Source organism: Perna viridis, chromosome 3, assembly GCF_037379345.1.
Source record: "Perna viridis isolate PV_CMFRI_1.1 ecotype Kerala chromosome 3, ASM3737934v1, whole genome shotgun sequence".
NCBI lineage: Eukaryota > Metazoa > Mollusca > Bivalvia > Mytilida > Mytilidae > Perna > Perna viridis.
This window is the reverse complement of record NC_142447.1, coordinates 283,441-298,900: the sequence shown is the minus strand read 5'-3', so window position 1 is coordinate 298,900 and position 15,460 is coordinate 283,441. Positions and strand designations below refer to the sequence as shown.

The following is a 15,460-nucleotide window of genomic DNA, read 5'->3' as shown; positions in this document are numbered from 1 at the left end:
CCACGATGGTCAATTCTCGAGTTATGACTTCTCGTACAGTATTTTATTGAATTAACACTATTAAGTCGGGTCTCTCACGGACAGTAAATTGAATTAATATTTCGTGACTGTATTTATATAAAATTCGATGTAGTTTCTGTTATGTACAATGACGATATTATCAATAAGGAAGATTTTACTATTTTTTTGAAAATATCAACAAACATTCTGAACATACCCCAAATAATAATTTTCACAATTCTATCAAAGAGCAATTAGGAAATTATATTGATGATATAAATAATCCAAATATTCAAAAGAAAAGTCCATATGATGACCCTATAACAAAAGATGAGATAATGAAAGCAGTCAAAACCCTTAAAAATGGGAAATCTACTTCAAGTGACTTAATCTCTAATGAAATGCTTAAATATGGTATACACCAACTTAAAGAACCACTTCTAAAACTTTTCAATATAATATTCAAAGAGGGGTGTTTTCCAAAACAATGGAACGAAAGCTACATTTCTTTGATACACAAAAAAAGGAGATGAAATCAATCCATCAAACTACACAGGAATCTCCTTAACTTCCAACCTAGGAAAACTTTTGAATAAAATTATATTAACTAGAATCATGAAATTCATAAATAGTAATAATCCCATTTGCGAAAATCAAATTGGATTTAAAGAAAAGTGCAGAACTACTGACCACATCTTTACAATCAAGGCAATAGTCGATGCATATAAAACAAAGAAAAAGAAAGTTTTTGCAGCATTTATAGATCTAAGAAAGGCTTTCGACAGAGTATGGCGAGAAGGTTTATTTAACTTTGTAAAAATAAACTCCCTACCCAAATTTTTGATATATTATACTTAATGTAAAGAGACCCTAGTTGCAGAATCAAGCTCACACAAGGCTTAGTTAGAACATTTGTATCAAGATGTGGAGTAAAACAAGGGGATGTTCTTAGGCCTTTTTAATCTATACATCAATAATCTTGTTACAAATCTAAATGAATCTCTAACTGATCCAGTTGTACTGGGTGATCTTACAATTAATTCTCTTTTGTATGCAGACGATATTTTTTTACTGTCCAACACCGAAAGTGGTCTACAAAAGTCTCTAGACGTATTAGGAAAATGTTGTTCATCATGGAAACTAGATGTAAACGATGTGAACGAACGAAAGTCTTCAATTCAAATGGGAAAACACATTTAAACAGTTTTAAACTCAATAATACCTATATTGAAACTGTAAAAACATACTGCTATCTTGGAAAACCTTTTAAATACAACTGTAGTATAAATGTGTCCACAAAACTATCAATGGAAAAGGGCCGCAAAGCCTGGTTCAAAATTAAGAAAACCATGAGACTTAACAATGCTAGTTGTCTTGGAAAAACTATTTGACTCCCTTGTAAGTCCAATTACATTATATGGATGTGAAGTGTGGGGTGCATATTACAATCTTAATGATACTGACCCATTTGAACACTTACATATCAAATGTATTAAAGAAATTTTAGGAATACATAGTAAAGCAACAAATATTGCATGCTTAACTGAGCTTAGAAGACACCCTTTACAAGAGAAAGTAAAAATACTAACAATAAAATTTTGGGAACATATCTCCAATTCAGCGAATACATTGGTAAACAAAATATAAACAAATATCCCGGATTCAAATAAATGGATAACAACAATTTAGCTACCTAATTGATAAGAATAGCAAAGTCTTACCTAATATCAAACAAAGACTCCATGATCAAACCTTACAAAACCAAAATAGTAGTATAGGCGAAAGCAATAAATTATCTTTCTATAAAACTATCTATAGACAAAACCAAAGATCTTCCTATGTTGATGTCTATAGATACAAATCTGATAGGTCAACAATTTGTAAATATAGAATAAGTGCCCACTTTTTAGCAATAGAGAAAGGTCGCTATAAAAATATCCCTCAAAATAACAGAATTTGCACAAAATGTACCACAGGGCAAATAGAAGATGAATTGCACTTCTTTATTCCTTCCCCAGCCTACAATTCATGTAGAAAAGAACTAATTACTAAGCTTAAAAGTAATATTGAAAACGTTAACTCATTAACTGAAAGCAAAATACAATTTGTTTTGAATAGCAGCTCAATAATAGTCCTCAAGGCTTTCATTGAATATATCAGTAAATGTCAAGACCACTTACTTTAAATTGTTGAGATAATGAGATGTTAAGACACTCGGTTTTCAACATAATTAATATTAAACCCCAAATTATACTATAATTATTTTCAACCAGTACTCTTTCTATGATGTCTATTTGCACTTTATTTTGTCACCTCTTGCATATTCTTACTACGCTTTTTTGGCACAATTGAGTCACCACCCGCAAGTTCCTACGGTAATCAAACTTTATATCTTTCTTTTTTCTTTGTTGTTGTTGTCAGAAATTACATACTTTGTTTCTATTATTTGTGTTATAACCTTTTAGTGTAAATGTGTTAGAACAAATAAAAATATTGAAATATTGATATTGAAATAAGCAAACAGCATACATGTTATTTATTAATTTATTTTTAGTATTTTTTGTGTTGAAATTATCATGCCACCTATGTTTTTAAGTGTTTATATATGCAGCTTTAAGTGCATGATGTGCTTTTCTTGTACATATAATCTGTTACATCTTATTTAATTTCAGTCGATTTAAGAGCTCAAAAGAGCCCATGTTTATATTTTTTAATCTGTATATACGGTATGCCGACTTGAACCGTGCTACCTGTTTTGATGGTCCGAGTTGTCTCGACGACCGACCAAGTCGTCTTGTACCGATTTGCTCGTGGGTCGAGATGAACCTTGCGTCAACCTGTTTTCCGGCAGACTGGTGTAAACAAGCCCATGAAAACAGGAGTTCGGGATTCTCAAACCTATACATGACTTTTGAACTAAAATCAGACTTCCGGACGGTATTTTGTGAAAAACCATGCTGTCACATTTGGGGAAAAAAAGGGGGGGGGGGGTAAGTAAGTAAGTGACACATTCAGGTGAATACAAATGAACCTGAAAACCGTAGTTTGAGATAATTCCAAACCTTCTACAAAAAACACAAAACAAATTAAAGTTTTCTCCATTGTGTGTTTTTACCAGCAGCTTGCTTATGAAATTCGGCATATTTGTCGCTAGTAATTTGTTATATTTGATTTTTTTATCATTTTAAGCGTTACAATATATTTTTATTACAATTTTTGGCGATAATTTTTTGTTTTTATATTTTTAAAGTCAACATTTGGATTGTCAAAACAAACGAACATTAATGACATGCATTCATTGTTGTTTACAGTGCCGCCATGATGAAAATACAAATATTTTATTTAGCTCGAACACAGTTACAATAATGAAGAATTATGATAAATAACTTAAGTGTTTTTCATATACCATGTATTTGTTAATTATAATTTGTCTAATTCATGTGCTGTAGTCTAAGTAAATGAGTGCAGTTCATACAGGCGATATGGTGCAAAAAAACTTTCTCAAGCCTTATACGTGTACTGTATACATGTTCCACAGTAGTCAGTACATACAAACATTTTTATTAAGACATGAAGAGTTGTTGTTGAGTCAATGACTGTTGATTTTCATTTAAATGAATCAGTCTATGATACAAACTTGTTGAACATGAGGAGTTGTACAGTTACTTGATTATAGGGTAACACAAACAAAACCTTACAAGAATCTGTTATTTGTGTATACAGTACCCCATATTTCATTTTTGAGAACAAAAATAAATTCATGTGCAAGGTCAAGGAAACTCCAATGAAACAAGTATTGCAGAATAGTTGACCAAGAGCAATCAAAAACAATAATGTTCCATGGTATTGTACATGTAAATCATATGAGAACATTTCATACATAACTTGAGGTAAACTACATGAATTATATGTTTGGAAATTAATCTAAACATTTACATATATATTTGTATGACCTTATATAAGACACAATTTTCAATTTTTAAAAAGTTTATCGTGCCATATATTTTTTACTTTTTTTTAATAGATCCATAAATATAAGCTGTTGACTTACATTGTATATCTGTAACTAAGGATAAGGAACTAGTTTTGTCAGTCATCAGATTTCTTCTGCACAGTATGTTGTCATGAACATGTACAATTATACCATAGTCATAACAGTATGATAAAAGTCTATCCATGTTAATTTTCAGTATCTCTTTCCATATTAAAAGGAAATATGTTTTGATATTTTCCAGAAATTTTGGATGCAGCCATCATGTTCACCTACCAATGATACAAGTTAACAGACAAGTCATACATAACAGGAAGCTCTGTTCAAATGAAGTATGATAATAGATTGTGTAGGTATTTGAGGTTCTGTATACAATTTTTTATGTCTTGTTTTTTTTTTCTTTGAAAAAAAAATTAATATTGATTTAGGGGTGTTCCAAAGGTAGGAACCACCTCTTTTGTTGGGAAATGTGGGACGTAATGTGGAAAATTTTTGCAAAAATGAGGAAATTAATAGCTTGGACCCCCCCCCCTTTTCAAAGTCTTGATTGTTCACTATAAACCCTCATTAGTCAATTTGTTTTAGAAATGTATTTGTATTATTTCTACATGTGTAATGTAGATAGATCCCATATGTGTTTATTGCTTAAAATGTAGCACTACAGTTCCCATGAGGCTTAAATGAAGGTTGTAACGAGGCATAATATTTTAACATAATGGGATGTTTTGTTTGAAGAAAAAAAACATCCAATGAGCCATATAATATAGGGTTTACTTAAATAGAGGTCTACTTCAATACAGGAATCATGAATCACAATAACTTTGAATATGAGTATTATGTATATTTGTTATTAATTTTTATACTTCCAGGTCATGGCATATATATGACTGAAAAGAATTCATACATGTAGAATTTAGATGATCTTCAATGCTGTTCAAATCTCTGCTTGCACTGTAATGAAAGCTAATGTGAAGCTGAAGTTTGTAAATAAATATTTTCAAAATCATATTTCTTATGCAAATGTACAAGGTTTAAATGCTTCAAAAGTAAAAGTTACTTTCATACATGTATACAATAACAGTCATGTATACTTCTTGACAGTACCATCCAGGAATATAACCTAGAATTCCTTGCACTGCAAGCTGTCATTCTATCAACTGACTTAAAAAATTACTTCATTGTTTTCTGTAGATTAGGTTGATTGTGGTCTTTTGAAAATAGTTTTACTTTATTTGTTTTTGGGCCTTTTTATAGATTGATTTATGGTATGTGGTTTGCCCATTATTGATAACCATGTGATGATTTCACTTGTAGAAGCTTAATCGTTACTTGCTTGGTTTTTTGACAAACATAAATGGTACATGTATTTAAGTTTTCTACTTATGACTAGTGAGTGCTAAATCTTTCACTGCTTCTCAAACAAGTAATTTTTTGTAACAACTATTTGGCTAAGCAACTGTTGATTCTGTGAGGTAGCATTATGAAACCGCCACAAAATGTCATAGTAGTAGAGTAGTATAAATGAGGATCATTTCATACAGTAAAACATTCTTGTCCTCAAATGCAAGAAATAATTGCAATATGCATTGAAAAAACAACCAATCAATGAAAAAAAACAAGTTCTATGGGTAAATAGAATAAAATATAAACATTCACAGACATTTAAAATGTTGAAAGAGAAGGATTTATTGTTGAATTTTGAGCTAATCATAATCATGCCATGTACTTGTACCTATAATTTACATTGAATTGATCTGAATTCATGGTTTCCTTGTATAAACTCTACAAGACTGGTAAATTGCAATTTTTTTTGTTCACAAGTTAAGAGAGATGTTGAGGTGAGGATAATCGTACCATAAGCTCATGATGCACCTGTTTAATAGGACATCTTATCGAATGATACTTATCAGTCAACTGTGCTGGTAATACCTGTTCATTGATCAGAGGGGGTTGGCACCTCTCCTTTTTACCAGAAAATTCGTCATTTTCATGTGTAAAATCGACAAAACATGGTAAATAATGTCTTAGCATCACCATCACATTGGCTTGCACCGCTCCTTTTCAAAGTGTCTGGAGCCGTCCCTGTTCACTAACCTGTAAATAGCTTTCATCATATTTTGCTTTAACCGTTTAGCATGTAACAAGTTGCCTGTTTTGAAACTATTTTAATATTCTCCATAAAAGCAATAAAGAAATATATATATATAAAAAAGCAATACAACGCTTATGTAGCAAAACAATGTTGTACTCCAGCAATGCTAGAGGTTGTCTGGCAAGTTATTTTCTGACTTGGTGCCATCCTGGAGTATAGAGGAACGGAATTCCAACCTCTTACGTTGTAGGAGTAACAGGGACGGATCCAGGATTTTAGATAGGGGCGCACACTAAAAATTCTGCCGAGCGGAGCGAGGTGATACAAATTTTGAGGTTAAATTTTTGAAATATTATAGAGTGGGTGCAATGTAGATATCTTTTGTGGTAAAATTAGGGAGAAATTTAAAGTTTCAACTTAAAACCGCCTAAATCTACCCCTGACAACACATGCTTTGCAAATTTTAGGGGGCGCACGCCCGCCACTTCCCCACCTGAATATGCCTCCGAGTAACCATATTGATTTTTATGAGTGGGGGTCGGGGCTAGGATCACATTTGAAATAGAAAGGCAGGACAATGATGTATGATTTTATATAAATACAAAGATGCAATAGGCGAAAAAAGAAGGTACTGGTTTGAATATTACATAAAAAGATCCAGGACACAAAATTTTACTATATAGCCCCCTATTTCCCCCTTACAATTCAAATGGATATAGAAATTTATCATTATTTACCTGGGAGGGGGGACTGGTCATTTTGAAATCATATAAAATTTTCTTGACCCCCCCATGATATTTTCTTATCCCCCTTAAAAACATTTTTTTTAAAAATGTGATAACCCCTCTTTTAAACATGCATATGGAGTTTTCATATAACAACTCCTACATTATGCCAGAGCTTGCCGAAACTACGCAGAGTTTTTTTTATCGCGCTAGAATTCTAACAAATAAACTTCTGGAACAGGGTTGTATTGCTACAAGATTGAAGTCATCCCCATAGAAGTTTTATGTTATCGTCATCATCATGAAATCGTAGATCGCTACGGTGAATCCATCTGCGCCATGAAAACTGATTTGTTCAACGTGTCATAGTTTTCCTTTCCTCTTTCCCGGACTTGATTTTTTGTGAGCAACTCGGCGGGTGTTTCTAGAAAACTGAGGACGCTTACCCTACTGGCGCACCTGGTCCATGCTCCAAGTTTTTAGTGGAGTCATAGTTGCTCATATGCTTTTTTTAATTTGTATGTTTGATTTTAACAAAATTTAATGTTCTTTGTACGTCTGTTTTCCATGTCTGGTCTTTGTCCCTGGATAACATTCTTCTTATTACCGTTATAACCAGGCGCGTAGCTGCCGTTAGGCAAAAAAGCTTTTGCCTGCACTTAATTTTGCCATTTTTTTAAAATACAACCAGGAGAGGCATAAATGATGCTCTAAAACGCTATCTCCGCGGAGCTTTGGGGGGGGGGCTTCCCCCTGGACCTGCTGGGGGCCTTAAGCGCGCCCCCCTGCCGTAATTTTGCCTATATTTCAATTTGGCCTCAGCTACGCGCCTGATAACCATAGTTCCCTTGATTACTCTTTGAAGCAAAAGCAGTTGAGATGTTAAAGAATTCTTACAATAAAAAATTCAAGTCTTCAATTCCAAAACTTGATACTTTGGAAAGTCTGATCAAAATCAAGCAGAATCAGACACAGCTCTTGAGATTCAAGATATTGGTAAGGAAATTGAATCGTCAGCAGATAAGTCGGACCAATTTGATTTAATAACTGTAAATGTTTTATGTCCTGGTGGTTATGTTGATGTGTGAACTTGATTTTACCAGTGATCATGAATGTGACAATAAAATAAAATGTTTAATGGTGGTAAAATATATGTTTTAATTTGACTGGTATAATGCTCTGCTTAACTAAAAATTTGGATCCCCCTTGAAATCCATGTGCAAAAAAGTGCCCCCCCCCCCTCTTTGAAGTTATAAAAAAAAATGAACCCCCCCCCCTTTTCCACTTACAGAAAAAATTACCCCCTGCATATATGTACAAAACAAAACTAAGCTGTTATGCACGTGGCTAATTACAATATTCGTTATGTTTCGGCTAAGTTTACAGCCAATAAAATGAACATCTCGTTAGCGTGAACACAGCGTTACTTTATATATTTATCGGGCATTTTTAAAGAAACCAAAGCTTTTCCGAGAGGAAATAATCGCCATTTTCTTGCGGCATATTTCTCTGTTTTCTTCCTTTTCCCTATGATATCCCCTGTGTAAACATTTACTATTTTTCATTTCAAAAGTACACATGTACATTGTTACAGGTATTCATGTTGTCAAACATAACAAGTTCACAATGGATCATCATGTTTGACTATAAGGTAGCGACCATTTCGATTTCTTATGGCGATAGTAAAGCCCTGTCACATTGGATGATTGACAGATCTCTGGAAAAGAGGGGTGGGGGCGTACTCTAGCATTGCTAGAGGTTGTCTGTCGAGCTACTTTCTGACTTGATGCTATCTTTTTCGACCTCTTACGTGAAGGAGGGGATGAGGGAGGGATTTACCCAAAAAAAACTTAAGTTTCCATATTCTGGGGACAAAAATATTTTTAAATAGTAACTGTCAATGATAAAACAGAATTGTGCCATTAGTTTACTCTGAGCTCTTTTTAGCATAAATCAGATGTAATTTGAAATATAAATGGATTAATATGGTGTATTTTCATCTGTTCATCTGCACAAGGATTATGATTATCCCTTCTGGTATTCAGTGCTGGATATTTATTTTTTACCACCACAAAAAATATCTCCAGTGTGGAATCCCAAAAGAGATTAGGATTATGAAAGTTTTGTTGTTTACCAATACCCTGACAAAGTTTTTCTAAGCCTCAACCATCTTCACCAGATGACATTTTATGAGCAATAGTCATTTTTCATATAAAACTTACAGTATGCAAGCCATTTTAGAAAGAGTAATCAAGGGAACCAAGGTTATAGTGGTAATCAAAAGAATGTAATCCAGGGACAAAGACCAGACATGGAAAACACACACACAACAAAGAACATAAAGTAACTAAAATCATACATACTAAGTAACAAAAGTAAATGAGCAACTCGGACTCCACTAAAAACTGGGAGCATGGACCAGGTGCAGCGATAGGGTAAGCGTCCTTTGCTAGAAGTTTATCAAAGGGACATACATGTAACCCACCAACCCGACAATCTTGTTTGCAGTCTCAGTTGGGAAAGGGAGAACAGTAAACATTTTTCTTAGCTATTTACACTTCAGTAAGTAGTTGCATGTTAATGGTTTGAAATTAATTGTTCAGAAGTAACCAAGTACTAATACCCCAATAAATCTATTATTTTATTTGAAGTCAGCAGCTGTCCATTGGTCAAATTGGACAGTTAACCAGTCTGTCGGGTTGGGAGGTTACTTCCCTTTGCTCAAAAATAAAAAATAACAAAGTCAGTCAGAAATATGAAAATGGTTTATAAGAAGGTGTTAAATCTAGAAAAAAAGGAGGCTGACCTAATCCCATTTAGAATTCAGTGCTGGGGGAAAAAATCTGCAGTGCTGACTCCCAAAAGGACTTGCATATAGGCTTATGAAAATATAAAAATTATTTTTGTGTTTTCTATCCTTCATGATTAAAATACTTTATGTCACTGGTTCATGTCTGGAACTTCCCTACTACATGTATTTCTGAACTTTACACGAAAATACAAAATGTATCATTCAAATGTAATTCCTTTCATATCATTCAATATCTCTTTTATAACTATTAAATACATGTATGTTTTGGTTAATTGTTCAGCTTAGTAATATTCTGTTATTTCCGCAAAATAAAATTAAGATCAACTGAAGATTTTAGGGACTCCCTTTTTTTGGCCTTGAAAGATTTTTAGTAATTAAATTGCATTTAGGGAATTTTAAAATTTCTTGCAGTGATGTGCAAAGTAATTTAAATGTGTTCCATTTAACACACTCATTTATCAAAATCTTCATCTTATAATTAATATTTTTTTAATAATAAACAGTATGTGAAGAGGATTGATTTTAACTTAGTAAAATGATGGGATAATTTAAATTGATAAAAAGTGTCTAGTTTTGGAAAATCTGATGTTTATCAAGAAAATTATTTATTTAAGCTGAAATTGGTTTTCTTTGAATATGATAACAGTGTAGGATTATTGCAGTAATAATACTTAATGAAAGTTAATTCAAATCAACTTTTGGACAGGTTTAAAAATTTGGGGAAAGGTGCAATAGTACAAAAAATTAAGTTGGATACTGTTTAACTATTGATTGCAGTTTATACTTCAGAAACTGTACCATAGTGAAGATTAACATTCAGTTTCTACATATTGGGAAAAAAACAGTTTTAAAAATATGGGAAGCTCAAATGTATGTTTACAGTTTTATTTTTCATCATATTCTTTTGTACTGTAGTGAAGTCTGGGGTATAGATATTGATACATGTACTTTTAATAACTCAGTTGTAGAAAAATTTCATTTAAAATTCATCAAGGAAATTCTTGGTGTACATTGCAAAGCTACAAATGCTGCATGTCGTTCTGAACTTGGACGACTCCCACTTCACTCAAAAATTATGTTTTCCTGTGTTCAATTTTTTAAATCATCTTCTTTCCTCAGAAAACACTTTGGCTTTCAAAATATTTCAAGCTACAGAAAACAATAACACTTGGACAAAGAGAATGTATTCTATTATCAATAAACTTGGTTTTTCACACATAATCTATCAAAAATGTAGCTTTAAACCTATTTTATCAAATATAAAACAACGAATAACTGATCAATTTATGCAAGAGCAACATTCCCAAATCCAAAATTCAAATAAACTAACATTTTATTGAAATATACACATTGGATACAAACGAGCAAGCTTTGTTGATATTTTACAAAAAAGATCAGAAAGATCCTCTCTATGCAATATTAGAATCAGTAGCCATAATTTGGAAATAGAAAAAGGCCGTCACCTATCAATTCTTGCAAACAAGAGATTATGTAAAGTTTGCAACTCTGGGGAGGTTGAAGATGAATTACATTTTTTGCTAAAATGTGAAAAATACTCCAAAGTTAGAAGTCAATTTATGTCCAAATTATCAAATATCCTCAAAAAATATATTGGTTCAATTAATTACTACACACTGAAACAATGTATATTCAGTGATTCGTATACTATACTAAAGATTATCACTAATTTTTTAGATATTATTTTTTCTATCAGAAAAAAAATTATTTCATAACAAATATATCTCCTCATAACATTTGATTAATATTCTATTTACATGTATACCGCTACTATATATGTTACACTTTTATATATCAATTATATGGGCCTTTGCCAATTATTGTAATTGTGTTTGTGCCAATAAAGAATATATATGTAATCTTTCAAAGTTCATTCATGCTCTAATTTTCATTAGAATCAAAAACCTCCAATGCTAAAAGCACTTTGATTGATTCTTCAGGGTCAAAATACCTCATGTCACTGGTTTATGTCAGGAACTTCCCTACTGTTTCTGAACAATTCACATAATATAGACAATACATAATTTCTTTTACATGTATATCAATTAAGTAGCACTCCAGCTAAGAATCATGCAAAACGTGATTCGTGGGTAAAAAGCCTACATATTTTTTAGCTCACCTGGCCTAAGGCCATGTGAGCTATTGCCATCACTTGGAGTCTGTTGTCGTCCGTGAACAGTTTTTCAAAAATCTTCTCCTCTGAAAATACTGATTGGAATTATCTGAAATTTTGCACAGATGTTTCTTAGGGCATCTTGCACAAAAGTTGTGTTTAGATTTTTAAGAAAAACATGGCTGCCGTTACTAAAAGTAGAACATGGGGAGTCAGACAGAAGTTTTTCCCATATATCTTCAAAACCATGAGGTTTAGCCTAATTCTAATGGTGCAAAAGTGTTTAGCATGATGAGATTTATCTGTTGGTAAATTTTCATTATAATCTGTTAAGCCATGTTGGAGTTATTGCCCATTTTCAATGTTTTTTTGCTATTTTTAATGTTATTTCTTTCAAAAATCTTCTCCTCTGACACTACTTGACCAATTGGAACCTAATTTGGTATGAATGATTCTTAGGATATCTTGCACTATATGTATATTTAGATTTTTGATCCCTTGAAAAAAATGGCTGCTGTTACTAAAAATAGAACATAGGGATCAGACAATAGTTTTTTCGCATATATCTCCAAAACCTTTAGGTTCAGCCAAATTTTGACAGGGATAAAAGTGTTCAGCATCATGAGATCTATCTGTGGTCCAATTTCCATTTTAATCTGTTGAACCATGTTGGAGTTATTGCCCATTTTCAATGTTTTTTTTTGCTATTTTTAATGTTATTTCTTTTAAAAATCTTCTCCTCTGACAATACTTGTCCAATTAGAAACAAACTTGGTTTGAATATTCCTTGGGGTATCTTGCACAAAATTTATGTTTAGATTTTTGATCCGTCGAAAAACATGACTGCTGTTACTAAAAATAGAACATAGGGGTCAGACAGTAGCTTTTTGCTCATTATATCTCCAAAACTGTTTGGTTTAGCCAAATTCTTTCAATTGCTGAAATGGTCCTGTGAAAGTCTTCTTGAGTCAAAATTGTTAGTTAACTTATTTGTTAAATTTATTACCATTAAAAGACAAAATTAAACAAGGGGGGCGATTCAGGCTCCTGGAGCCTCTTGTTATTTTTTGATATTTTGTTTGAATTGCCATAGTAAACAGAGTTTAACATTCAGTATCTCATATGACCTGTGTTCTTAGAAGATAAAATTTTTATGGAATGCACTGTAGAGTTCAAAATTAAGGGAGATAACTCTGTAAATGATGCCCATATCCAATAGAATCTATTGGATTTTCAACGTTGATTATGTCCTAAGAGCAGACAGATTGGAATGAATAAAAACACATTTCATAATATCGACCCACAAAATAACTTAATTTCAAAAATGAAAATAAGTATCACATTTTTCAGAGTTTGTATGATTCTTACAAAGACAGCTACTTAATATCTTTTTTCAAAATCAGTAAATATGACTTCGGAACTTATTCAGCTAAATAATATTCTATCAATCCTGCAAAGACAATTAAGTACTAGTCTTAAAACCGAATGAAGATTTTGGCTATGTTTTGTAATATATTTGCTATAAAGAAATTTAGTTTTGCAAAATATGTCAAGAAGCATTTAATGTGTTAAGCATGTTCTATTTAACACACTTATCAGTCAAAATCTTCATCCTTTCATTAAAATTGTGGGAAATACTTGGAATTCATGGATAATTCAGAGACAAACTTATGTAGCTCATTCTGAATATAAATTGTCTTATTACTCTGCTTTTTTTGACACATGAATATATTCCTTCAATGTTTAGTAATACATTTTTATAGTTATCTTTTTTTTTCTTATTTTAGCTTTAAAGAAATATATATTTTGAATCCCAGCTATATAAGAATGTATCATGGCTTTGACTAACTGGCACCCAGTTTTTTTGGACTCATATGATCCGCTGAAGGCAGGCAGTATTGATGCTACAGATACAGAACCACATGATCATGGTGTTGTCCGAGCCATGGAGGCTAAATATCGACCTAACAGAAAGGTTGTTGGTGATCCAAAGAAGACACTTTTTATTGCACGTCTGAACTCAAAAACTGATGAACATGCTATAGAAAAACGCTTTTCAAGATATGGGGAAATTAAAAAACTGAGATTAGTTCGTGATATTGTTACTGGATTTTCTAAATGTTATGCATTTCTAGAGTATGCAGAGTTGTCAGTTGCAGAGTTTGTCAGTCAGAAATGTCATAAACTTGAAATTGATGGACAAGAAGTTTTAGTTGACTTTGAATGTGAAAGAACACTTAAAGGTTGGATACCGAGGCGGTTGGGAGGTGGACTTGGTGGAAAGAAAGAATCTGGTCAGTTAAGGTTTGGTGGAAGAGACAGGCCATTTAGAAAACCAATTACAATGAAAAACAAACATGGTAGTGTTGATTTTGATGAAAATTGGCAGGAAGACTCTGATAAGTATTACAGATACTCTAGAAGAGACTATGAAACAGATAAAAGTTCCAGAGTCAAAGACAGGAATAGATATAAAGATGATAGGCATGACTCTATCAGCAGGGATAAAGACAGGAGGGGTTATAGGAGGTCTGGTAGAAGTGGAGAGAGAAAAAGGGAGCGAAGTAGAGAAAGAAGGAGGAATCACAGTAGAGATAGGTCATGTGATCACAGTAAAGACAGGTCGCGAGACCGCAGTCAAGGTAGAATAAAAGATCATAGCAGAGAGAGGAGAAGGGATCGATATCGGGATAGGCATAGAAATAGGAGTAGGAGTATAGAAAAAAATAATGGACCAAAAATAGTACTTCCTGACAACATTGATGATCTGATCAAAGAAAGTATGCATAGCATATGGGACAATGTTGAAGAGAGACAAGTTGTTAATGTTAAAAAAGAACCAGAGGAGAACTCAGTATAACTGATTTATATGGCAGTCTTTTGACAGATTTGTTGTGGTATACTGTCTGTCTATCTGTCAGCACATCATATAATAAATGAAAAAAACACTGAAATGGTTTTTGTATCATAAGGGACAAAAATCACGAAAAGGAAGACAGGTGTTGCTTTTCATGTGTTAGTGTCAAAATTAGATTCTGATTAGGCCAGTTTAATATACCACTTGTGCTAGATCAATCATATTTAGTCATAATGCAGTTGCATTAACAATGCTACATAACACTTCTTTGTCTGTTTTATAAATATGTCACACAGTCACTATTGAATATTGAATAGCTGTGACCATGTGGGACAAGTAAGACAAATCTCTGTGATTATAGTTTAAATGTATATTTTAGTAGAATGTTTGTCTTGAGATCAGATATTAAGGAAAATTTTATAAACATTTAATTTGAATTTTTATAATATGAATTTTGGAGGGGTACTTGTATATAGGTTTCACTCTGTCTGTCTATCTGAACTATTTACTCAACAGCTTGCAGCAATGCGATGAAACTTTGTGGGATGTAAAATAACCACATGGAGTTGTGCAAACTTGAATTGACAAAAATTGTAGAAATGACGGCTGCTGAACTTAGGTGTTTTTCAGCTGAACTAGATCTCATGAGTTGTCCACAACTCTTTCTCATTGACTTACAGGATTGTTACTTAATTGAGTGTTTGATTACCATATGATATCAGTAATTTATATTTGGGCAAAAATTGTAGAAGTGAGGGATGTTTTAACTTTGGTATTTTCAGCAAAACTTGGTCTCATGTGTTGTTTGCAACTCATCCTCAACGACTTTCAGGATTGTTATAAAACTTAATG

General features: G+C 32.6%; 1 protein-coding gene across 4 annotated transcripts; it reads left to right on the top strand.

The window, feature by feature from the left end:
* The first annotated feature begins 2,818 nt into the window (after positions 1 to 2,818).
* Positions 2,819 to 14,705, top strand: LOC148620551 (uncharacterized). 4 transcript variants are annotated; one of them, XR_015920908.1, is made up of 3 exons: positions 2,819 to 2,937; positions 4,236 to 4,340; positions 4,861 to 4,999. XR_015920908.1 is itself a non-coding variant. In XM_088574212.1 (2 exons), the coding sequence occupies exon 2, from the start codon at positions 13,586 to 13,588 to the stop codon at positions 14,609 to 14,611; it is 1,026 nt and encodes a 341-aa protein (XP_088430338.1). In that variant the 5' UTR covers positions 3,314 to 4,340; positions 13,539 to 13,585; the 3' UTR covers positions 14,612 to 14,705. The 4 variants fall into 4 exon arrangements, 3 of the variants coding, with proteins under 3 accessions (XP_088430338.1, XP_088430337.1, XP_088430336.1); XM_088574212.1 differs by lacking the exons at positions 2,819 to 2,937; positions 4,861 to 4,999 and adding an exon at positions 13,539 to 14,705 and having other exon boundaries at positions 3,314 to 4,340; XM_088574211.1 differs by lacking the exons at positions 2,819 to 2,937; positions 4,236 to 4,340; positions 4,861 to 4,999 and adding exons at positions 8,288 to 8,402; positions 13,539 to 14,705.
* The last annotated feature ends 755 nt before the right edge of the window (positions 14,706 to 15,460 follow it).

Bases quoted from the DNA above. Each gene is read 5' to 3' on its own strand.
- LOC148620551 (XM_088574212.1), top strand. From the start codon at position 13,586: ATGGCTTTGACTAACTGGCACCCAGTTTTTTTGGACTCATATGATCCG.